General features: G+C 42.4%; 1 protein-coding gene across 13 annotated transcripts in view; it reads left to right on the forward strand.

Annotated features, from left to right (window-relative positions):
* Nucleotides 1-26,828, forward strand: part of LOC122550501 (dedicator of cytokinesis protein 9) — a 339,837-nt gene that overhangs the window by 76,423 nt on the left and 236,586 nt on the right. For 4 of the 13 annotated variants that reach the window (XM_043691308.2, XM_087987932.1, XM_087987934.1 and 1 more), the window contains exon 1: nt 8,944-9,795. The exons of 4 other annotated variants lie outside the window; for them this stretch is intronic. In XM_043691308.2, coding sequence (XP_043547243.1) covers nt 9,634-9,795 — 162 coding nt within the window. In that variant the 5' untranslated portion in view covers nt 8,944-9,633. Of the gene's footprint in view, nt 1-8,943; nt 9,796-21,433; nt 21,842-26,828 lie in introns of those variants that run through there. 5 more of the 13 variants (XM_087987929.1, XM_087987936.1, XM_087987928.1 and 2 more) reach the window with 3 other exon arrangements.

The raw sequence follows: 26,828 nt of genomic DNA on the forward strand, positions 1-26,828 counted from the left end.
AGGAGGCCCAGGACCTGCATGTCCTCGGTAGAGTGGGAGGGGGAGTTGAAATGTTGGGCCACAGGGCCTCTGGACCTCTCCATCTCCATTAATGAGGACTGACTTGACACTGACATTTTTTACAAACCCACCGACTCCCACAGCTACCTGGATTACACCTCTTCCCATCCTACCTCCTGCAAAAATGCCATCCCGTATTCCCAATTCCTCCGCCTCTGCCGTATCTGCTCCCAGGAGGACCAGTTCCAGCACAGAACACACCAGATGGCCTCCTTCTTTAGAGACCGCAATTTCCCTTCCTACGTGGTTAAAGATGCCCTCCAACACATCTCATCCACATCCCGCCCTTCCGTTCTCAAACCCCCACCCCTCCGACCGTAACAAGGACAGAATTCCCCAGTGCTCACCTTCTACCCTACCAACCTTCACGTAAACCACATCATCTGACGACATTTCCGCCACCTCCAAACGGACCCCACCACCAGGGATATATTTCCCTCCCCACCCCTTTCCGCTTTCCGCAAAGACCGTTCCCTCCGTGACTACCTGGTCAGATCCACGCCCCCCAACAACTCACCCTCCCTTCCTGGCACCTTCCCCTGCCACCGCAGGAACTGCAAAACCTTCGCCCATACCTCCTCCCTCACCTCCATCCAAGGCCCCAAAGGAGCCTTCCACATCCACCAAAGTTTTACCTGCACATCCACCAACGTCATTTATTGTATCCATTGCTCCCGATGTGGTCTCCTCTACATTGGGGAGACTGGACGCCTCCTAGCAGAGTGCTTTGGGGAACATCTCCGGGACACCCACACCAAATCAACCCCATCGCCCTGTGGCCCAACATTTCAACTCCCCCTTCCACTCTGCCGAGGACATGCAGGTCCTGGGCCTCCTCTACTGCCGCTCCCTCACCATCCAACGCCTGGAGGAAGAATGTCTCATCTTCCGCCTCAGAACACTTCAACCCCAGGGCGTCAATGTGGATTTCACCAGTTTCCTCATTTCCCCTTCCCCCACCTCACCCCAGCTACAGCTTTCCAGCTCAGCACCGCCCTCATGACCTGTCCTACCTGCCTATCTTCTTTTCCACCTATCCACTCCACTCTCCTCTCTGACCTATCACCTCTATCCCCACCCCCATTTACCTATTGTACTCTACGCTACTTTCTCCCCAACCCCACCCCCCTCTCATTTATCTCTCCACCCTGCAGGCACACTGCCTCTATTCCTGATGAAGGGCTTTTGCCCGAAACGTTGATTTTCCTGCTTCTCGGATGCTGCCTGACCTGCTGTGCTTTTCCAGCACCACTCTAATCTAGATACATGTTAGCAAGTCATGTTTAAGATGTATGAGAGAAAGTGAGGGCTGCAGATGCTGGAGATCAGAGCTGAAAATGTGTTGCTGGAAAAGCAGGTCAGGCAGCATCCAAGGAACAGGAGAATCGACGTTTTGGGCATAAGCCCTTCTTCAGGAATTTTTAAGATGTATAAAATTTTGGTTAGGCCACATTTGGAGTATTGTGTACAGTTCTGTGTAGCATACCTTAGAAAGGGAATGTGGAGGCTTTGGAGAGTGTTCAAAAGAGGTTTACCAAATGTTGCATCAATTGGAGGGTATTAGCTATAAGGAGAGGCTGGATAAACTTGGATTGTTTTCCCAGACCGTTGAAGGCTGAGGGGTGACCTGATAGAAGTATATAAAATTACGAGAGGCAAAATAGGATGGATAGTCAGAATATTTTTCCCAGGGTGGAAAGATCAAATACTCGGGGACATAGGTGTAAGATGAGAGGGGTGGAAGTTTAATGGAGATGTGTGAGGTAATGTTTTCACAAAGTGAGCGGTAGGTGCCTGGAAAGTGCTGCCAGTAGAGGTGATCGAAGCAGATGTGTTAGCAATGTTTAAGAGGCATTTGGACAGGCACATAAACAGGCAGGGAATAGAGGATATGGACTGTGTGCAGGCTGATGGGACTAGTTAAGCATGGCATCATGGTCAGCACAGACATGCGGGCCAAAGGGCCTGTTCCTGTTCTGTACTGTATTATGTACAGTGAAACACAGCAATATTGATGGTATGAGTGGGCGGAGCTTGCTACCAATTGTTCAGAACAATAACAACTTAACCATCAAGCTGCATTATGCTTTGAGTCCAAACACTGTAATGACAAGGCACCAGCAGAAAAAGTAATTAAATGAAATAAACGCTGCACTAGATTGAAGGAAATCCTTCTCTTGTGCCCAAAGATCTGTGGGTAGAGAATTGACCAGTCCAGGCACTTGAATATCCGTAGCAGAAATGCTCGGCTCTGATTGGACAGCATCTTCAAAGCGAGGGACAGCCATGATGGCAATGACACCATTACATGGTCCAGCCAATCAGATAGTCCAGGACCAATTCACATTCCGATTGGGTGTGTACCATTTGATAGTTGCAAAAGAGTGAATGTTTGGTCAGGTTGTTGAAGGTCATGTGATGAGTATTGTATAACGCAACTGGCCTTAAAGTGTTAACTTGGAAGCTCTGGATTAGCTCGACCTATTGTTTGTTCGTCCTTTCTAAGCAGTTGATTAAGGATATCGGTGCTACAGTCTACAGCTGTGTAGCACAGATCTGGTCATTAGTCCTTAGAAGAATACAATGTCTCTTACCTAATGTTAATCTAGTTTACCAGGGTAGACCTAGGCTAGTTTAACTTATCGTCCTAATAAGTCCCACACACACTGAAATTCTAAGAAGAGTTGGTGGCAGTAAAATTACTCAAAGATCCCATCACAACCAGTTGGTAGCTGCAGGCCCCTCTTCCATCAATGAAGTTCCCAGGAATACCCAACCAGACTTCAAATGGGGGTTCAATGCTACATTGGGATGCTGATGAGTCTGAAGCATAAAGGTTAAGTATCGATTAACCTATTCCTCTTGATTTTCTTACAGAGAATTAGAATGGATCAGTATCTGATCTTGTCTGATTAGTATTAACATTCAGCAGAATTTGTGCCTGCATTATGGGCTACTTCTGTACCTTGTAGATGAATTCCTGCTGTGACCATGATCAGGATACCTTTACATATGTGTTCTTATATTCTTAATTGTACTGGTGTTGTTTGGTTTTGATGCACAGAGCGCTCAACTCTCGCAATATTGAACATTCCAGGAGTGTTTTCAATTTTAATGTACAGTAAATTTTGTATTATCTGGCACGCTCTAACAACTGGAATTCTCTATTAACTGGAATCTCTGACATCTTGAAATGAAATCAAACACTGTTACATCCAATGTTCAAATAATGCATTATTTGTAAAAAAAAATTGAAAATCTGCAAAACCTGTCCTTAGGCATAATGTTGAAAATTATTAAATAATTGGATCAGTTTGGTTTATTGTGCCTAAACTAAGATATACTGCTTGGAGCAACTGTTAGCAAAACTGACAGCTCAATTTTTATTTTTAAAGTTGGTCTGATGTTCGAGGTATCAGTGTGAAACAGTTGTGGTGGTTTAACTGTGATTCCCCCGCTGTGCTGTTAGCTTTGACTCTCCTCTCCCCTCATCCCCTTCAAAACAGAGCATTACCTTATCTTGTGTAACTCCTTGTTTTCTTTTGATGAACTAGCAACACCCATTCACCAATCATGCTGGATAACAAGGGTTTTACTGCAAGAAAATCGTGTCTTACAAACTTGATTGAGTTTTTTGAGGAAGTAACCAAGAAGATTGATGAGGGAAGAGTGGAGGGCATCGTTTACTTGGACTTTAATAAAGCCTTTGACAAGGTTTGCATGGTAGACTAATTAGTAAAGTTAGGTCACATGGGTTTCAGGGAGAGCTTGACAATTGGATACAAAATTGGCTTAATGGCAGGAAAACAGCAAACAGTGGTGGAGGGTTGCTTTTTGGACTGGAGGCCTGTTACCAACAGTGTTCCACAAGGTGCTGGGTCCATTTGTATAAATGGTTTAGATGAGGATATAGAAGGCGTGGTTAGTGAGTTTGCGGATGACCCCAAAATCGGTGTATAAAGGACTGTGAAGAAGGTTATGTAAGATTACAAAGACATCTTGATCAATGGGTCAATAAGCTGAGAAGTGGCAGATAGAGTTTAATTTGGATAAGTGCAAGTTATTGCATATTCATAAAACCAACAACAGTTGGACTTATACAATTAAAAGTAGTGCCTTTAGTAGTGCTATAGAACAGAGAGAACTAGGGGTTCAGGCACATAATTCTTGGAAATTTGCATCACAAGTAGACAGGGTGGTTAAAACAGCATTCAGCATGCTTGCCTTCATTGCTCAGACGTATGTTGGGATGCCATGTTGAGGTTGTACAGGATATTGGTGAAGCCTCTTCTGGAGTACTGTGTGCAGTTCTGGTCACCCTGTTAAAGAAAAGATATTAATAAACTGGAGAAGGTTCAGAAGCGATTTACTAAGATGTTGTTGGGAATGGAGGGTTGAGTGCTAAGGGCAGGCTGGATGGACAGACTTTTTTCACTGGATCATAGAGGTTGAGGCATAATCTTTTTTAGAGGTTGATAAAATCATAGGGGCATAGATACGGTGAATAGCAAAGGCCTTTTCCTTAAGGTGGGGTTTTTGAAGTCTAGGGGGCTTACTTTTAAGATGAGAGGAGAAAGATTTGAAAAGGACATGAGGGGCAACTTTTTTATACAGAATGGTTTGTATGTGGAATGAACTTCCAGAGTGGTAGATGGAGGTAGAGTTACAATGTTTAAAAGACATTTGGGTAAGTTCATGAATAGGAAAGGTTTGGAGGGAGATGGGCCAAGCACAAACAGATGGCACTAGTTTAGTTTGGGATTATGGGTCGGCATGGACTGCTTTACTGAAGGGTCTGTTTCCGTGCCTATGTCTGTATGACTATGACTCTAAGAGTATTTGTTTTAGAAAGGAAAAGTAGTCTGGATGTGCAGGAGTGGTTATAACTGGCTTGTGACAGCATTTCCATGTATTGTGGAGCTCTAGGGTGTTTTTCCTTAAGATTTCAGTGCCTGTGAAGATCATAGTGGGAAATGAAGGGACCTACTTCTTGTATCATATTATATTTCGCAACCGGTGTGACACAATTAGCCAAATTGGCTGCGCTCTAGAAGTAAAATTCTACACAATGAAATTTCACTCCTGTAAATAAGAGATGGTGTGTGGCCAAAAATAAAGAAGGTTCTTCACATTTTCCCACCAACACATGAAAGAAATAATTGGGAGTCAGAGAGCCAGAAGGCAGTAATTAAAATGATGGTGTGTTATTTTCCCATTGCTGGGATTACGAGTCATGATAGTTAAGGTTCCTGAGGGTTTTATTTTATCCCCAGCTATTTCCCTCCTGAATTGATGTGCCACACCTTCGTTCATTATTGTTTATTCCTGTAAAGGTGCACACTCATCTCTTAATGCTGAGGCTAATGAGAGATGTACTAATTTAATTCAAAATATCCAATTGCAGCTCATGCTGGGGTGTGCATGGCAATGTGATGATGTAACCGTCTAAATTCTGACAAGGTAGTTTTTAATCAACAATGATTTATGGGTATAATATTACAAAATGATAACATGTGAAAGAGAGATCTATTTTGTAACTGTCTAACTATTTAATCAATTACTAAATTTGCTTTCCCTCTGTATTTCTTCTGAGTTGGGTTCTTTATGAACCTAGAACGCCAGACATTGTCAAAACGATTTTGTTTTTATGGAGGGTTAGGGTAATGGCTGTGCAATTATGACAGTTAAAGGAAGTGCTACATGGACACTTGAAAGCTTCCCTCAACTTAACTTGAGTTTGAGAAGAAGTTTAGACTAGAATGGAGATTTAGAACAATGAATGGGGATCTTATAGAAAACTACAAGGTTTGAACAGCACTATCCAGGTAAACACAGGAAGGATGTTCTCAGTGACCAGTGAGTCCAGAAACTGGTGCCACAGTTTAAGGATGCAGGGTAGGTCATTTACGATTGAGGTGAGGAGAAATTTCTTCACCAGAGAGTGGTGAGCCTATGGAATTCTCTGCTACAGAAAACAGTTGAGGTCAAAACTTTGAATGTTTTCAAGAAGGAGATAGATGTAGTTCTTTGGTGTAAAGGGATAAAAGGGTATGGGGGGAAAAGCTGGAGCAGGACTCTGAATTGGATGGTCAGCTGTGATCATATTGAATGTCGGAATGTCTGAATGGGCTAGTCTTGCTCCTATTTCCCATCTTACTATTGCCACAACCGAACAAAAAAAATGGTGCAGTCTTTCTTGAAAGGGAACAAATATCAGAGGCACAAAGAAAATGTAAGGAGAGGAAAAAAGTGTAAAAGCCAAATGTCTCTGGTATCCTGCCCTGTTTCGAGTCTCACTTCAGAGGCTTCAATACAGAATCAATGCTGACCTAGCAGTGTATATCTGGAGGAGTGAGGCAGTGCTAAAGGTGTCATCATTCAGATGGGAGATGTTAAACTGAGGGTCCCATTTGTCCTCTAAGGTAGATACAAATGATCAGGTAGCACCATGTCAAAGGACTCCTGACCAATCTTCCAACATGACTTTAAATGGAACTATCTGGGTATGACCTGGCTCCTGTGTTATGAAGGATGGGTCGAGCCTCATTACAGGAGAAAGTGAGGACTGCAGATGCTGGAGATCAGAGCTGAAAATGTGTTGCTGGAAAAGCGCAGCAGGTCAGGCAGCATCCAAGGAGCAGGAGAATCGACGTTTCGGGCATGAGCCCTTCTTCAGAATTCAGAATGCCCGAAATGTCGATTCTCCAGCTCCTCAGATGATGCCTGACCTGCTGCGCTTTTCCAGGAACACATTTTCAGCTCGAGCCTCATTACAGCAGAACACCCTAAGTAGTTGGACCATCCTGTATCACCTGTACCTTAAGGAAAAATTTGCAAAAGAAAACACCTTTAACCGCAAGTCCATTAGGCATGGTCAGCACATAGCGCCCTTGAGACCCTGTGAATAAAGGAAAGGATGGATCCTATCGTGTGGTTCCCTGAGCAGGTTGTCAAATTTGGCAAAATACCCCATCACCAGAAATTTCCAGTGAACCATTTGGATAAGTACATGAACAGGAAAGATTTGGAGGGATATGTGCCAGGAACAGGTGGTGAGACTAATTTAGTTTGGAATTATGTTCAGCATGGACTGATTGGACCGAAGGGTTTGCTTCTGTCTGTATGACACTATGACTGTCTGTGACTCTCAGCATCAAGGTGTAGCTTGCTGGTAGTGAGAAGGATGCTACCTGTCAGATCCTTTAGGATGCCCGGTCTCTGTATACCACTGCACGCTGCCCTCAAAGCGGCTGCGCGGACTGTCACACATCTCCTGCTGGAATGTGTCATTATAATGAAGGCCTGGAGAGAGATGCATTGGTTTTTGTTGAGGTTCGTCCCAAGCAGCTCTTTGACGCAGGACTCTGTGCTGTATTAGCTGTTTCCTGGGACACACACTGAGACAAACATCAACTGGGCTTGGAGGACCATCAACTCAGCAAAAGACACTCTTTTGGTCTGCCCGAAACCAGTTGGTCTTCCAGAGCAGGGAGTTGACCTCGACCGAATGTTGCAGATTGGCACATTCCAAGGTCCAGGACTATGTGCTCAGGAAAGCATTAAAGCTTGGAGCAGCTGCCGCTGAGGTGCAGTGGGAAAGACCACCGTCTTATGGTCTTTTGGCCAAAATATAACAGGGGGTCCGTTTAGATATCAGACCCTCTGGTGCCTCAAAATGAATGTAAATAGTTTCCTGTATGAGTAGAAAATGTTTGCAGGGAAATCCTGAGGAACGTCAAATTGCAACGTGTCTGTTTTTTCTACAGCAAAGACTGTACTGAATTGTTTTAGCACCTTGTGTGTGTACATAGAATCATAGAATCCCTATAGAGTGGAAGCAGGCCATTTGCCCCATTGAATCCACACTGACCCTCCCCAAACATCACCCCACCCAGGCTGACCCCCTTACCCTATCCCTGTAACTCTGCATTTCGCATGGCCAGTCCACCTAACCTGCACAACCCTGGACACAATGGAACAATTCACCATTGCCCACCCACCTGACCTGTACATTTTTGAACTTGGGGTGGGGGGGGGGGGGGGGGGGAGGGAGCACCTGGAGGAAACCCACATAGACACAGGGAGAATGTGTGGACAGTCGCTAAGGGGGGAATTGAACACAGATTCCTGGCGCTGTGAGGCAGCAGTGCTAACCACTGAGCCACCATGCCAACCCAAGGTAAAGAAACATAAAAATACTTTTTTTTAATGAACAAAGTATATTTTTACAATAACAAGATTGGTTATTATCATAATGATATTTGTGGGAGCTTCCTGACTGCTGTGTTTCCAACATTCATTCGCTGTAAAGTGCTATACAAGATCCTGGAATTATGAATGACGTTCATTTTCACAGGGCAGGTGGAGCCTCTGTCTAACCTAGCAGCTGGATGAAAGATATGATCAGCTCTGACAGGGCAGCACTCCAGGAAAGAGTTAACCTTGATTTTTATGTTCTCGACCCTGAGCTGCCTACTGAGACCATTAACAGCAACAAAATGCCCCAAGTGGTGGGGGGTGAAAGAGGGGCAGTGGAAGTGTGGTGTTGGAGAGGAGGGTAAATGGGAGAGGGATAGGGCAGGGAGGGTGGAGGCTCGGCTTGTGGCAGTGGGAGGCAACTTCACGTTATCCTCTTTCGCTGTGTAGTGATGGCTAATATCTCTTCTTGCGAGAATGTATCTTTGTGGAATCACTTTATTTGCAAACCATCTCAAGCGCACACGTCCAGGCAGTGATTGTATTGATGGGTTTTTTTTTGTTTGTAATTGCGTGGGGCTGGGTTTCAACTAATTCTGAAAGTCTTGGCAATTTCACTTCAACACGCCTGGCTGGTTAATTTTCTGAAGAAGGCATTTTTTTGTCGCTGAGGTGGTGATAGGAGCGAGATAAAGAGCAGCGATTCCCCGCCGCTGGTGCTTTCAACCAGCTGCATCGGAATATTTACACATTCGTCAGTTTCCATCGGCACTGTTTCCAAGCCTTCTCCCCGCCCCCATGGGATCTCGAACAACAAATCACAACGTTTTTAGATCAGCAAAATAGATGGGAGTTAACGTGCATCTTAATATTAAAGATGGTGCAAAACCTACCAGAGGCGTTAGTGCAATGCTGAAATCAACCAGGGAACGGTACAGCAGTACCTTGGCTGTTGTCTCAGTGAGACTCTGAATGTAGCTGTCTCTGAAGATAACCCTGAGATGTGCACCTATATAGTTCCATCTTTAATTTGATTTTTCCGATTGCATCTTTAACTCTCTGAAGAAAGCCCTGTTTGATCTGGCTCTGTCGTGGTGCTGCAGTGATTTTTCTTTGGAAACCAAAACGATCTTGTAGCCGTTCGACCCCTTTGCACTATCCTTCTGGATGTGTCATTCGTCACTCAAGGTGACAAGAGGGGAAGAGGGTCATTAAGGTGAATTCCTGGGAAGGTGTAGCCCTTCCGTCTTACAGTGGAGAGACAGAGGGGAGAGGATGCTGAGCACTGTGCAGCCAACCTCCTTCAAGAGCTGTAGTTGTCCACAGTCTAAGTTGGACAAAATTGATTGATGAACAATCTCTACACACACAAGTGGAATGGGCTGCACTTCCAGCATCATTCTGTTTAAAGGTTTGAGAACAATTGTCGAAAAGAACTGCGTTTATATCTGCAAACAGCAGATTGAATCAGCATCTCTGGAAAATGCAGTGCAGAACGTGGCTACTGAGGAGTCAAGGAAACCAGTCTGTTCAGCTCTGGTAAAAGCACCTTTCTTTTTACTGAATGTGCTAAAAACGCAATTTCTTTATGTTTTCCTTGCCTGCTAATTGATGGCTTTGCTGCTGCATGATGGAATATAACAATTCATTCAAATTTGTTTTCATGTTGTGCAAATCAATCAATCATTTTAGCATAACCCACATCAAAGAATTTGAATCGAATATTCCAACTGGTAATGCAACCTGATTATCAAAAGTAATACAGCATAGAATGGAGCCATTTGCCAGTCTTGCCTGAGTCAACCCTAAGGGAAAGCTGTTTAATGAATGCTAGTTGCCTGTTTTTTTTCCTCCCTAACATGGTAAGGATTTTCTCCATGAAATATTTATCAAGTTTTCTTGTGTTGCTGTTGAATCTGCTCTTCCCCCCCCCCCACCCCCCCAACCCAGGCAAATCACACAAACTTGCTTTAGAAGGAGAGTTTGTCTCGTGTTGGTGGAGTTCTTTTGCCAATCTTTGAAATCCATGCTCTCTGTTTTACTGATACTGCTTCTGAGGTATAGTCTGGACAACCCGTGAATACTCGAGGATGGGCCATGGTGACGTGGCTTCCACAAATGGGGCATGAGGGGCTGCTCAAATCATGACCATGGCCATTCAATTCAGACTGTTGCCTGTGCACTGACCTCCTGCCCTGGGAGATCTATGTCTGGTGGATGGGCCATGGTGACGTGGCTTCCACAAATGGGGCATGAGGGGCTGCTCAAATCATGACCATGGCCATTCAATTCAGACTGTTGCCTGTGCACTGACCTCCTGCCCTGGGAGATCTATGTCTGGTGGCAACACAACATTCACAGTATGCCAGCTGAAGCACTGAATGAGTTGGTAACCTCACTGCAGTTGGTAACTGCTTCCCCAGTCGTACGAATAGTGAAAATCCTCCAGCCACTGATACAGTTTGTCCTCACTTGCTCGATTCAGTCCCCTTGAACCTTCTCTGTTCCAAGAAGAACGACTGCAGCATCAGGGATTGGTACTGGATCCACTTGTTTGTCATTTATATAAATTATTTGGATGAGAATGTAGGAGCCATGGTTATCAACTTTGTGGATGACATTACAGTTAGTGGTGTAGTAAACAGTGAAGAGGGTCATCTAAGAGGGCAAAGAGATCTTGATCAATTGGGTCAATGGGCTGAGGAGTGGCAGATGGAGTTTAATTTTGATAAATATGAAGTATTGCGTTTTGGTAAAACAAACAAGGGCGTGACTTATATGATTAATGGTAGGGCCCTGGATAGTATTGTAGAACAGAGTGATCTACAGGGTTCGGGGACAGAGCTCTTTGAAATTTGTGTCACAGGTGGACAGAGTGGTTAGGAGAGTGTTTAGCATGCTTGCCTTCAATACTCAGACCTTTGAGCTTGGAGTTGGGACATCATATTGAGGTTTACAGGTGAGGCCTCTGTACGCAGTTCTGGTTGCCCTGTTATAGGAAGGATATTATTAAGCTGGAGAGGGTTAAGAAACAATTAACCAGGATGTTGCCGAGAATGGAGGACCTGAGTTATAATAATAGGCTGGGAATTATTTTCATTGGAGCGGAGGAGGTTGAGGGGTGACCTTACAGAAGTTTATAAAACCAGCAAAGGTCTTTTCCCTCAGGTAGAGATGTTCAAAACTAGGGAGCATATTCTTAAGGTTAGAGGAGGAAGATTTAAAAAGGATGAGGGCAGCCTTTTCACACAGGATGATTCATGTGTGGAATGAATCTCCAGAAGAAGTGATGGATGCAAGTATAACTACAAAAGACATTTGGATAAGTACATGGATATGAAAGGTTTGGATGAATATAGGCCAAACACAGGCAGATGGAACTAGTTTAGTTTGGGAACATGGTCGGCATGGACTAGTTGGACCGAAGGGTCTGCTTCTATGCTATATAACTCTATGACACTATCTCCAGTCTTAACACAAACTAAATTCCCTCTTTCCCTGGTGCTATCCAAGTAAATCTCCTCTGCACCCTCTCTAATGTCGTTTGAAATTCAAGCCCAGAAGTGAATACAGTACTCCAGATGAAGTAAAATAATGGTTCATAAAGATTTAGCATAACCCCTACTTTTGAACACCATTCCTTTAAAGCCAAGGCTCCCATATTCCTTATTGAAGTCGCATTTTCAACTTGTTCTGCCATCTTCAGGTCAATCCCTGACAACACACCTTTTGAAAGGGGAAAGAAGATGATGGCGCATTGGTAATGTCATTGGTCCAGTAATCCAGGGTCCTGAAGAAGGGTAGTGTCTGAAACATTGACTCTTTTGCTCCTTGGATGCTGCCTGACCAGCGCCACACTTTAGCAATTAGTAATCCAGAAGCCCAGGCTAATAGGCCAGGAACATCAGTTCAACTTTCACCATGGCAGCTGGTGGAATTTAAATTGAATTAATAAATCTGGAATTGAAGGTTAGTCTCAGTAACGGTAACCATGCCAACTACCATTGATTAATGCAGGAACCCATCTGGTTCACTAGCATCCTTCTGGAAAGAAAGTCTGCCATCCTTATTCATTTTGGCCTCTGTATGACTCCAAACCTATAGCAGTGTGATTGATTCGTAACTAAGCTCTGCTATGAGAAAGGTTCCTGAAGAAGGGCTCATGCCCGACACGTCGATTCTCCTGCTCCTTGGATGCTGCTTGACCTGCTGCGCTTTTCCAGCAACACATTTTCAGCTCTAAACTCTGCTATGGCCTCACATGCCATTCAATTGAAGACAACTAAAATTGACTAATAAACCATTCCATGAAAATATCCCAAAGAAAACAATTGTGTCAAATTTTTGATTGTCTCCCCAACCAAAACGATTCCTGTTTCTCTTCATTAAATCTTATCTGCCATGTGTCTGCCCATTTTATTTGTCCATATTATTTGTCCATATTATTTGTCCATATCCTCCTAAAATCTGTTACTATTGTCTTCATTATTTCCTACAGTGGTGAGGTTTTTCAAATTTGAAATTATGCTCTGCATTCCTTGGTCCAGGTCAGTAATATACATTAATATGTTTCTAATGCCAATCCCTCTGGGAGGACCTTGCATTAATTCTCTGCTGTCTGAATTATATTAAGGAAAATAGATGTTAAGGGAATAAAAAATATCCAGGAATTACATAAATCCAGTATATTCTATTGCATTGGCATTTCTTTCTTTTTGACACATTTTACTAGTAATTGAAAATAATTCCTATTTTAGATTTGGTCAGGTTACGTATCCCCTACTTTACAAGTACACAGGTGGTATAGCAGATCATTCGTTTGCTTGGAGCTATTCCCATCTGTTTCCCTGGTATGCCATACTGGCCTGTCTTGTACTGTGCTTAAAGCATCCATTGTAGCCCATCTGCAGCCACTCTGTGACTTACAGCATCTAACCATAACCTAGGTTGACCCTCTTTCCACTACCCTTGAGAAGAGAATTCCAGAGCGTTTTCATCTCTGATGAAGAGCCGGAAATACTGAGAGTTTCTTTTATTAATGTCACTTTTCTGAGTTTTTCCAACTAATCTAAAAAAGACTTGCATTTTTATATCATGTTGCATGACCATGTGATATGCTTTGCAGCCAATGACCTTAATTGTGGGATGAAGGATCAAAGTGCATCTTGCACCTTGGAATTGACCCCAAATGAGGAATCACATCTTTGGGGAAGATGTTTGAAAACAGTTGTTTCAGCAAATGCACATGAGTTTCTCTCTTGTTTGTGATATGTTAGATTCCAGGATATCTGGTGAAAAATCACAGATCAGTTGTGAAACTGAACAAGTAACAAGTCACCTGTGAATGGCACATTGGAGTTGCTTGTCAGCTTGTTAATGTTCACTTAGGTCTCTGAAGAGCTGGTTGATTACAAGTGGAGGATATTATTAAGATTTCATTTGAGACTTAAGACAGAAACAGACCAATTCGGCCTTACCAGTCTACACCAGTGTTAATGCTGTAAGTGAGTCTCCTCCTATAAATGTACCATTAACAACTCTATTACCTTCTCTTTCATATGCTTGTCTAGTTTGTTAGATAACAATATTTTATGAATAGGTAGTATTTATTTTCCATACCTGGGATGGCATGGTGGCTCAGTGGTTAGCACTGCTAACCTCAAAGCACTGGACATCTGGGTTTGATTCCAGCCTCAGGCATATATATGTGTGGAGATTCTCCCTGTGTCTGTGTGGATTTCCTCCAGATGCTCTGGTTTCATCCCACAGTCCGAAGATTTGCAGGTTAGGTGGATTGGCAGTGAGAAATGCAGAATTATAGGGATGGGGTGGGTCTGGGTGAGATGCTCTTCACAGGATCAGTGTGGACTTGATGGGCCAAATGGCCTGTTTCCACACTGTAGGGATTCTATGAAAAATGCCCAAAAGGGACATGTAAGAGACACATGTAGGCCAGGTAAGGAAGACTGATCTTCCAACCTAAAATATACTAGTGTACTGATTTTGTTTAACTATCAACAGTTGTGACATGACCACCATTCAGCAAACTTTTATTTGTATTGAATATACATTTCACTAGCTGCCATAGTGGGATTTGAACCACTGCTGCCACAATGTTAGCTTTATTCTGGATTACTGGTCTAGTGACATGACCACTACATCACATACAGGGAGTACTATGAGCATTTCATATCAGTAGTGTTGTTTTACTCATATCAGAAACCACATCATAGTGACAGTCAGTTGATAAAAATTGTTATAGCAGCACTGGAAATTGTGAGGATTTTTCCCATCACTAATCTGTGGGGCGGCATGATGGCTCAGTGGTTAGCATTGTTGCCTCACAGCACCAGCTACCCAGATTCAATTCCATCCTCAGGCAACTGTCTGTGTGGAGTTTGCACATTCTCCCCGTGTCTGCGTGGGTTTCCTCCGGGTGCTCTGTTTTCTCCAACAGACAACAGATTTGCAAGTCAGGTGAATTGGCCATGCTAAATTGCCCATAGTGTTAGGTGAATTAGTTAGAGGGAAATGTCTCTGGGTGGGTTACTCTTTGGAAGGTTGGTGTGGACTAGTTGGGCCGAAGGGCCTGTTTCCACACTGTAGGTAACCTAATCTAATCATCTACATGAGTTCCAAACGAAAGTTTACAACCAGCTGACCAGAATGAAAGTGATCCAATCAGATCAGAAGTTCAGCAACTGGACCCTTGACTTCCTGATCTGCAATCAATAAGGATAGGCACAATACCTCCTTCACAATAATCCTCAATACCGGTGCCCAGCAAGACTGCGTACTCTGCCTCTTACTATACTCCTTATACACTCACGACTATGTGGCTAAATTTAGCTCCAACACAATTTACAAATTTGCTAATGACACCACCAAAGTGGGTCAGATCTCAAACAATGACAAGACACAGAGTTCAAGAAGGAGATAGACAGCTTAATGAGATGGTGTAAAGACAATAATCTATCCCTCAATGTCAGCAAAATGAAGGAGCTGGTCATCAACTTCAGGAACTGGAGTGGAGGACATGCCCCAGTCTGTATCAGTGGTGCTGAGGTGGAGGTGGTAGAGAACCTCTAGGATTAAATATCACCAATGATCCATCCTGGTCCATGTCGACACTGCAGTCAAGAAAACACATCAACACTTATACTTCCTCAGAAGGCTAAGGAAATTCAGCATGTCCACAATTACTCTTACCAATGTTTATAGATGCACTACAGAAAGCATCCTATCCAAATGCATTACAGGTTGATATGGCAACTGCTTTGCCCAAGACCACAAGAAATCACTGAGTTGTGAACACAGCCCAGTCAATCATAAAAAACCAGTCTTCCTTCCATTGACAGACTCTCCACTTCCCATTGCCTCAGAAAAGCAGGTAATATCATGAAATACTCCTCCCATCCCAGTTATGCTCTCTTCCACCCTCTCTCATTGGGCAGAAGACACAACAGTTTGAAAACACATACCAACAAGTTTAAGAACAGCTTCTTCCCCACTGTTATCAGACTTATGAATAGACCTCTCATATATTAGATGTTTCTTTGCATCTTCTCTGTAGCTGTAACACTATATTCTGCATTGTGTTATATTATTCTGATGTACTTATGTAACGTATGCTTTCAAAACAACTTTTTGTTCAGATAAGGGCTTTAAATATTAATGTACCTTTTAAAATAACATCCTAATTATTGTATTTGCCAGAATTCCCAATTCAATTCACTGTTTCCATTAGCAAAGAGGTCAAGAACAAAGGACATATGTTTAAAATAGTTGGTCGAAGGATTAGAGTGGAGTTGAGAAGTTTTTCATTCAGCGGGATGCTGAAAGTCTCAGATTGAGACAGGAATACAGACATAAACCAACGTTGCATGAAAGAGGACACTGTATAATGCATTTAAATTAGATTAGATTCCCTACAGTGAGGAAACAGGCCCTTCAGCCCAACCAGTCCACACTGACCCTTTGAAGAGTAACCCACCCAGATCAATTTCCCTCTGACTAATGCACCTAACACTATGGGCAATTAGGCACGGCTAATTCTCCTGACTTGCACATCTTTAGACTGTGGGAGGAAACCAGAGCACCCGGAGGAAACCCACGCAGACACGGGGAGAATGTGCAAACTCCACGCAGACAATCACCTGGGATCCTGGTGCTGTGAGGCAGCAGTGCTAACCACTGAGCCACCATGCCACCCATCTTTTTAAAATGTTCCCCACGCTAACACCTTATTTCCCAAGATTAGATTAGATTAGATTCCCTACATTTGATGGGCATAGCCTGCAGGACTACAGACCAAGAAATGAACAGTGTGATTCAGCTTCAATACTGACTGGCATAGATACAATGGGCTGAATGGCCTCTTCTGTGCTGTGGGTTGTCCTGTATTTCTATGTTGTCAGTTTTAGTTTAAATTTATGATTTATCATTGATTATTCACCAATTGTTGGCCAACAATGTTGATGGAGCGTTGGGTGGCACAACTTTGAAAGAAGTTTCATTTGGCAACTCAAAGGGTCTCAACAAGAAGTGCAAGATTTGGAGTGCATGCTATATTGCCCTAAAGCCACAATGTTGCTTAATACTGAGACTAGCGACTCTGGGAGAACTGGAATTTTGCATGGAGATTATAATCCTTTAGTTTTCTCTCCATTGAAAGGATCATTTGCTTCTCCCTGTAACTGACGGGTGAATGTTGACCCGCTGTCCTCCAATAACCCCTCTGCAGACTAAGTGATAAACTAAACACCACGAACTCAGCAAATGAGGAGGCTAGGGATTCAGGTACATAGTTCATTGAAAGTTGCGTCACAGGTAGACAGAGTGGTAAAGAAGGCGTTTAGCATGCTTGCCTGTATTGCTCTTTGTGGTTGTACAGGATGTTGATGAGGTCATTTTTGGAGTATTATGTACAGTTCTGGTCACCCTGCTGTGGGAAGGATCTTATTAAATTCAAGAGGGGGCAGAAAGAATTTACAAGGATGTTACCAGGACTGAGTAGTTTGAGACCGAAGGACAGGGTGGATCGACATTTTTTTACTGGAGTATAGGAGGTTTTGAGAGGTGACCTTACAGAGGATTATAAACCATGAGGGTCATAGATAAGGTGAAAAGCAGAGGTTTTTTTTTCCCTAGGATAGGGGAGTTCAAAATTCGAAGGCTTAATTTTAAGGTGAGAGGAGAAGATTTAAAAGGGACCTGAGGGGCAACGTTTTTCACAAAGAGGGTGGTTTGTATGTGGAATGAACTGCCAGAGAAAATGGTTGATGCAGGTACGGTTAGAACATTTAAAAGACATTTGGACAAGTACATGAATAGTAAATCTTCAGAGGGATTTGGGCCAAACACAGGGAAATAGGACTCGTTCAGTTTGGGAAATCTGGTCAGCATGGACAACTTTGACCAAAGAGTCTGTTTGTTTCCATGTTGTTTGACTCTATGACTCGATTTGTAATCACGAGGTAAGGAAGTTCATTTTTTTTTAAAAAAAGCAACATACTGTGAAAATATTTCTCAAGTTTGAAGTTAACTTAATTTGTCATGTATTTATTTAATGGTATGAAGTGTTTAACAGTATTTGGGTTTCTTTCATGTTCGGTGTCTACCAAGCTTTGTAAGTATTGGGAAGGAAGACTTATGTTTATATCGCACTTCTCATGAGCTCAGGGAGTCTCAAAGTGCTTTGCCAATAATTGAGTAGCTTTTGAAATGCTATCGTTAGTGTAATCGCCAAAAAATGGCAGCCAGCTGATGCAGAGCAAGAGCCCGCAAACTGTAACATGATAATCAGCAGAATGTCTGTTCTCCTGACGTCGGGTGAGGGTAAATGTTTCCCAGGCTCTGAAGACAAGGGCACCCCTCGCACCACCTCCACCTCCACCCTCCCTCCACTCCCCCAGCCCCCCCCAACAATCACATATAAACTCAAACCTGCTGGATATTATGGATGTGGTTGCACATGTGTTTTGTGACTAAGAGCACATGAGATCATAGATTGAGGTTGAATAATAGGGCGAGTGTGTGAAATCTGCAAGGGTACTCAATTCTTTGTGGCAGAAACTAAACATGATGGATTTGGTCTTCCCACTGTTTGCCTGTAGGAAATAGCAGTGGCTCATCTAAGATTGGAGAGTAACTATACAGAGGCAGGGGAGGTATTGAGTAGAAGAGAGGTACAGTGTGTGTGTCTTCAGCATAAAATGCAAACTGGCTCATTTGTGTGTTTGGGGCCCATTGAGGGCTGGTGTGTGCTGTAAATGAGGGGAAGGGAGACAACAATTAGTCCTTGGAGAACTCTGGAGATGGGGTTGGGAAGTGAAGCCATTTTGAGACACTATGATTGGAACAGCATTGATCATTCTACCTGAACAACATCTCCAAGTCCTTGACACAAACTGTCATTAGAAAAGCCGTGATGCCTGATTGACCCCAGTGAAATTCCAGACAAGTGTTTCCACCTTCTCTTTCCTGACACAGCGCTGCCCTTTATCGACTTTCAGCCAATCCTTTGACACAGTCTGATTGTTGCTGTCTATCCCATGAGCGTGCATCTTGTGAATCATCCTGTTGTGTGTAAACAGTATCAGATGCTTTTCTGAAGTCCAGGTAAATAACAGCTGCTGCCTCGCCCTTATTAGCCTCAGAGTTTTACAGCACTGAAGGAAGTCATTATGTCTTCTGTCTCTGTCCATTGTTGTGGAGAGGCCAGTCCAGGGCATCCTCCAAACATCCCCTTTGTTCTTTTGACGGTGCTGTTAAAGTTATGTCCTCCAGTTACCATCTTGTTGATCAGTGACAATATGCTTATCTATCAGATTTAGCTTCTTCATAAGCATGGATAATTTAAAAATCTCAATTAGATCTTCCTGTTTGATGCAAGAATATTCTAGATATGCGGTGGGAGGTGTGGGAGATTAGTTGCTGGGGCTACCTGGGTTTGATTTTGGGACAAAAAAAATGATGTGGAGGTGTACAAGCTCAGTAAAAGGTTTAGGGAAAATAGACAAAGTTGTTAGTAATAGCTGATGGTCAAAGTACCATGGGACACAGATTTAAGATTTTGGGTAAGAGATGCATGAGGAATGTGAGAAACTTTTTTTCAATATACTGAGTGGTATTGAGCAGGAACTCACTGCGCATGAGGGTGGTGAAGTAAAGATGGTCAATGATATCCACGGGAAATGGGTAAAAGTTAAGATGCCACAGTTGCAGAGCACCGTAGGGTTGCTTTCTCATTAAAAAGACATGACAAGTGGTGGTTTAATCTGAAGGTCACCACAGCTCAGACAAGAGAGAGGTTAAAAGGAGAGTTCTTCATGGTAACCTCAGATGGTGTGGGAATTGAACCCATACTGTTGGTGTCACTCTCCATCTCAAACCAGCCATCCAGCCAAATTGACTAACCAAGCATCTAAATGGAAATTGAAAGGGCACTTGAAAGAAAAAAAATTTCAAGAGTTACAAAGATTGAGTGGTTGAGTGCCATCTTTCTGTGCATAAACAATTCAATGTCATGAAAATTTCCCTCTGCACCTTCTTCATGATCTAACACCACATTACAATTATCTGCCTGTCTACCTCATTTGTTCCAACATGGATGGTGATGTTCTGTGAGACCCATAACTTGTTACCCTGCAGCAATAGCTTCTTTTGGACACCTGTTCACAACTCTTTTCCCTCTCCGTTGTCTCCAGCTGAGACCACCTTGGTGCCCTATTTGACCGTGTACTCTCATTTCCATAATGTTGCCCATCTCAGCTGGGATGCTCTTAATACTTTTGCCATGCGCAACACTCTCCCAGACCCCTGCCCTCTCTCCACCCTCCAGAAATTCCATGGTGAGTGGAAATCTGCCACCTGAATTGCAACTTGGACCAAGTCCCAGTCACCCAACATATTAGTACTACACACCTAATAACACATCCATGCAAGATTCTCCTTTTTACCAACCCTGGTAAACACCCCTCCCCTCCCTCCCAATCTCTCTCGAACCTTCCTATGAACTTTGCATTCTGCCAACTTTAGCTCCGGGTACATCCCCCCCCTCCGACCTGATCTCTGTGCCTTCAGCTAACCTGACCTCTGGAATTCCTTCTGTAAATTGCACTTGTCTTTGGAAATGCTCCTTGAAATCCACCCCTTTGACCAAACTGGAGACAACGGAGAGGGAAAAGAGTTGTGAACAGGAGTCCAAAAGAAGCCATTGCTGCAGGGTAACAAGTTATGGGTCTCACAGAACATCACCATCCATGTTGGAACCAATGAGGTAGACAGGCAGATAATTGTAACGCCATGTTAGATCATGAAGAAGGTGCAGAAGAAGGAAATTTTCATGTCATAGTATCTCCTCCTAATATCTCTTTTGGCTCACTGTCAATCTTTGTCTGCTGTCAAGCGTGTTTGTGATGTTAAAGACACAATCCGTTGAAATGAGAATTATTTAGCTCTCAATCTCACACATCACCCACTTATTATTCTTTAAGTGCATCCCAACCCTTGGGGTCAACTTGAGCTCTTTAGTGTCACAGTAGGAACAAGAGAGCTCCTCATGTCTCTTATCACCACTTAGTTAAATCACTGCTGATCTGTATCTTAACCCCACTTTGGTGTCATAACCTTACCCTTCAAATGTGGCTTTATTAATCTCAGTCTTGAAATTTTCAATTGACTCCCAGTTGCAGCAGTCTTTTGTGGGAAAGCTAATGTCTCTATGGTTTTTATTTTCAAGAATATCTCTCCGTCTACTCTCCAGGCGAACAATCTTTTTAGTTCTCAGACACTCCGGGAGCAATGCAGGAGAGTTGGAAATCCAACAAGCCGTGCAGTTAAGGCTAGAAACTCCGTTTTGTTCGAATAAAAGGTACTGTTTTCCAATGGTATCTACCCAAAGTTTGGTGGGCAGAATGAATTTGGGGAGGGGGCAAGTGCCCGGAAGAGTTGAGGATGGACTGGAGAGAGTTACACAGAGTGTAATCCTGCAATTTGTCCCTTCACAGTTTTCTGCCTGGTGTTGAACTGCTGTACATATTTGTAAAATGATTATTTGCAGGGCGTATTCATGAAGGGCAGACTGCTCCAATAGCTAGCAACTTTGTGCAGATCCTTTTGTCCTGTAACGCACGCATTCCCTGGTGAAGGGCGGAGGAACGACGCTGGAAACTTTTTTCTGTCCGTCTCTGAGTGAGATGTGACCAGATTTTGTTTTTGCACGAACTCCGACTGCCCGGGCTGTGGCTTGCATTTTGTTGTTGTTGTTGTTGTTGTGGTCGCTGTTTTAGTTAATGATGTTGCTCGTCAAGGGCTTGCAGCGCCATTCAACCTTTTATTTGTGAAAAAAAAAACTTTCTCTTTTGCAAAAGTTCTCCAAACGGTTGTTCGTTTTTTGTTTGTGCTCTGGACTTTCTGCCCCTGGGTGGAGAGGGAGCTGAAGAAAATGCAAGGGAGAGTGAACCGACTTTTTAAGAAGGATCTTACGGTCGACCCTCTGCAGAAGAGTAAAGGTGCACCATACGAGACTGACCCAGATGTTAGTGAGATGCCACCCGGTGAAACTGCTGCTAAACACCTGGATGTGAGTTTTTAACAAAAACGCTGCACTTTGAGAGAAACCTCAAAGCACTTGTTTCTGGAGAGATCATTGTTGCATCTGCTCAGCTGGCGTTCCGCTATTTATTTTTGTTTTAAATGTTCAATGTTTCAATTTAATGAGGAACTGCTTCATCTCAGTGGAGGTTGTCGACGAGTTCCTGATTAAAAAGCGTTCTTTGAGTGAGATAATTCACTTTTCATTGGAATGAAAACAACTGCACCGGGCTTGTTATATCATTTCAGTATCTTTTGCTTTAAAAGCGTTGCTTTGACTTACTTGCCAGTTTCAGCTATGAGCTTCACGGCTTGTCCAGTTAGTTTGTGGAAACGTAGATGTGTGTCTCTCTTTGTGTCCCTCAGTGAAGGGTAGGGGTAAAGAAAGTGTCAAATCGGAATAAGATGGAGCACTGCTGCAGAGCAGACTCTGTTAACATTTCCTAACACATCAAATTACTGGAAATCTAGGATGGTTTTTCTGTTTTTAAATCATGAAGTTTGCAATGTGGTGATTTGTCCCATTGTGCTGCTAACTTGCTTTAGTTAGATCACGGTTTCTTACTGGGCGCGTATTACCTGTTGGATTGTCTGTAATTTGATCGAACTGTTGCTTAACCTTCTCACTCGACTGTTTAACCAGTTTGGTTCACTCGGCAATTTTAGCTTTGGCTTGACAAAACCCAAAAGCTGGACTGGAGAAATTCAATTAGATATTTGCCTAATATTCCTTCCTCCTCCTCATTCAAAACTTTACATATATTTGCAGATAAGAGAAGGTTTATTCTGTTGATTGTGTAGGTTGTAATTAAGAATGGCATTCAGAATGGTGTATGTATTGAAACTGAAAAAGGGAAATGTTTTACCTTGTAGGAGATGATTCAAAGCAAAGGGCTTAGTTTTCAGCTGATTTGAACGTCCTAAACTTTCTTGAAGAATTTACATGTCTATTTCCTGGGTGTTGGTCAGACCTTTTGTCCTGAGGGGGATTCAAAATCTGGTGATACACCCATGGTGCTTTTTGTATTGTTGTCTGCAACTTCAATAGTTGCTCAGAGCAAATCCCCGTTTAAAACTTGACTGAAATTTGAGTCATCTGCAACATTACAGACAGCTGAGAAGACTTGTCCTCTGACTGTTTTGACAACTGCTGAATTGGGGAACTGTGAAAGGCAAGCTGGATAGAAAGAACCCAAGTTTGACGGAAACTATTTTTGGATTTGGTTCTTAGAATTACATTATCTCTGCTTGAGCAGACCTTTTCAACAAGGGCAGAGATGTCTTAACTCTACAACCTTAATTTTCCAATGTGCTCACTTTGCTTTATAACCTGTTCAGAAACAGCTTATTGAATTTTGTGGAGAAGATTTCCAATGTGAATGCTCATTTTGGATGCCATATCCAAAACCTGGAACGCATTGTCTGGAAATGTAGTGGAGGTTGGAACCTTAGAGTCTGCTCTGCAGCAGTGCCCCACCTTATTCCGATTTGACACTTTTTTTACACCCACCCTTCACTGAGGGACGCAAAGTGAGACACGGATCCACGCTTAAAAGCTATTTGGACGAGTGCTTAAAATATCATAACATTTGAGGATATGGGACAATTGCAGGAAATTGTGATTAGCGCACCTTTTGTGGTAATCATGTCAATGCAGACTTGATGGGCCAAAGGGCCTTTTTGCACTGTCTGAATCTATGATTCTATTTGCTGCCTCCGTGCAACCAAGAGTGAAAATGAAATACTTGCTTTTGTATAGTACCTTGTGTCTTATTCTTTCCCAAAGTGCCTTGCAATCAATGCTTTTGCATTGTGGTTACTTTGTGTATGTGAAGTGGGTTCTCAGGACCAACCCACTAGCTCAAAAAAAAAACATTTTTTAATTTAGAAACTAAAGTAATTTTTAAAATTACTTTTCTTTAAACAGTTTGTTAATTTAAACAATCACAAAACTGTTTTAATGCTGAAGACCTAAATTTTGATCTACTCAGTATTGCAATTGAATCAGTGAGATTACAGCAGGATTTTGTTAATGAGTTTTTGAACTGGCAATGTAATCACATTGTTGCACTTGATTTGTACAGCAGACACTCTCCTTACCCAGTGTGAATGTAAATGTTTGTCAAATCTCATGATTGTTCTCCTTGAATTTGTTTAGTTACATTCAGCAGAAGAGGAATATTACATTCATCATGAAGAATAAAATTTTTTAACCATTCGAGCTAGGTTGATTATCGGAGTACTAGATTTGTTAGTTTCTGATCCAGCTTAGCTTTTTTTGTCATACTGTTAATTTAAAGATAGAAAGACTTGCAATTATGTCGTGTCTTTTCACCACCACATGACATTCCAAAGTGCTTTTCATTCAACAAATAGTTTTTGAAGTGTATTTGATGTAATGTAATTTGCATGTAGCAAGCTCCCATAAACAACAATGTGATCGGATAATTTGTTCTTTTTGTATTACTGCTCGAATGATAAATATTGGCCAGGACAATGGATAGGACGCTCCCCATTTGTTAGAATATCCCCTACAGTATTTCAAACTTGGACAGACAGGGTCTCAGTTTAACAAATCGTCTGAAAGCTGCAGCCTTTAACAGTCCTCCAGTACTGCACTGAAGTGCCAGCTCTGATTTTTATCCTGAAGTCACATTTGTGGGACTTGAACCCCACTGTCTGATCCAGAGATGAGAGTTCTACCAAGTGACCCTGCCTTGTTGGGGTGAGATTGTTACTAAGATAACATTGCACAGTTTATATTGTAATGATATAAAGCATAATCTGGAATTTGTAATGATACATGCTGTGCACAGATCTTTAACTAGAGTTTAAAAACTGGAAATATGCATGATCTGTGCATTACATAAACTGATGTATTTCACTGAAACTGGAATATTAATGTTGCAAAGGCTTCTCAAGTCAGTTGCATTTGTTTGAATTTTTCTTTTCTGGAATTCAGTTACTAAAACTGATAACAAACAATTCTGTTGACATGGTGTGGAGGTGCCAGTGATGGACTGGGGTGGACAAAATTTAAAAATCACACAACACCAGGTTATAGCCCAACACCTTTTAGAGTGCTGCTCCTTCATCTGGTAGCGAGTGGGACAGGATTGTAAGACACAGAATTTATAATCAAAGAAATCCCTCTCCCTTTCTGTTGCAGAGATTATAATCTGAAACTTTAACACCTAAACTTTTAATGATTTTTTTAAAAGGCATATTAATTTGCTTCATCTCCTCTTCCTTCTCCCTCATCTGTTGACTTTTATATATACATAAATTTTGTTGCATCTCAATTGTTTATTAAAATTCCCTTTTAAGGAAAGGGAGCTCTCAAACCTATTTATTTTTTGTCGATGATCTCTGTGCAGTTAGGGATTGGAAACCACTTGAGTGTTATCAACTTAAAGATTGAACTATTTGTTTCTCCCTCATGCATTTTACTGCCTTCCCCTTAATTCCAACTATACTGTTCACTATTGTCACACCCTGTGGTAGCGAATTCCACAATCTCTCCACTTCTTGGTGAATGATGTGAATTCTTTCTTGGATCTGTTGACTTCTGTTTTTTGTAGTTACCTTTTTTTTAACCCAGGGATCTCAGTTTTTGGTCTGCTCCACAATGTGGAAACAGTTAATCCAAGTCCAGGCTATCAGACACCTTCACAATTTTGAAGACCTGTGCTTCAGGTCTCAATCTTCTCTTTCTTAAAGGAAAGTGGCTTAACCAGTTTCATCTTCCCTTCTAGTCACAAGCACTCTAGTTCTGGTATCATCCCTGTAAATCTTTATTCCCCTTTCTCCCATTTCTCTATAAACATTTGTAAGACAGAGAACAACACTATACAATATATTCCAATTTTCAAGCTTAATATTAATCATCTGCAGCAAACTTACTGAAATTTAAACTAATGGGGCCAGAATTGCACAGGAAAGTTTGTGTTCTACAGATAAAAGTCTAAATTCTTCAATCATGTTAAAGCCAATTCACGTTGAAAAAACTTGCGCTATAGCAGAACCAACTATAGTTATCAGCAGGTATCGTCTGCTCGTTTGAAGTAATACAGTCAGATCTCCTTAACGTCCAGGAGCAAATTACTGCAGATGCTGGAATCTGTACTGAAAACAAAAAAATGCTGAAGATCACAGCGAGTCAGGCAGCATCCATGAAGAGAGAGCAAGCTAATGTTTCAAGTCTGGATGACTCTTCATCAGGACTGATGTGAAGTGTGGAATGGGCAGCATTTATGTAATATTGGGGTGGGGGAATGGAGTGCTGGAGGAGAAATCACTTAATCTGAGATATCAATATCCTTTCTCCCCCAGCACTCCACCCAACCCCACCCTCCAATATTATATAAATGCTGCCCCCTCCACTCAGCTCTGATGAGTCATCTAGACTCAAAACATTAGCTTGCTTTCTCTCCATGGATGCTGCTTGACCTGCTGTGACCTCCAGCAATTTTTGTTCTCCTTAAGACCTACATTTCTCAGAAGCTAACATGGTCCATTGATATTGTTAATCTTTGAAACTCAACCAAAGGTTTTCCTGTTGATCGAAACTGTTCACTGCGTGAAGGGTAGAGAAAACTGTGACTAACTGAGCTTACTTGCGAAGGAAGGGCGTGATTTCTGGCTGCCTGAAATTGTAGGTTAGGTGGAAATGTAGCCAGTGACTTAGTGATCAAACTGATCAGGGGCTTTTCTTTGAAAGTTTGGAAACCAGATATCTCATTCTGCCTGTTGTGCAGTTCAAGTTTGGCCAATTAACATTTTGTATTTGTGGTCGAGTGGTTAAGGTGACGTATTTAAGATTCAGTGGCATCCCCTCGCAAGGATTTGAATCCTGATGACTATATTTTGCACCAATCTTGCGTCAAAATGAGTGTTGAATTAGTGTTTACACAAAAGAAAAAAGCTGGGCAGCAAACATGTTGCATGTTAATTCTCGGCACACGCCATGTTATTGT

This window comes from Chiloscyllium plagiosum, unplaced genomic scaffold (assembly GCF_037043375.1).
Source record: "Chiloscyllium plagiosum isolate Xiang-an unplaced genomic scaffold, Cpla_swu_hap1 HiC_scaffold_6, whole genome shotgun sequence".
NCBI classification, from domain to species: Eukaryota; Metazoa; Chordata; class Chondrichthyes; order Orectolobiformes; family Hemiscylliidae; genus Chiloscyllium; species Chiloscyllium plagiosum.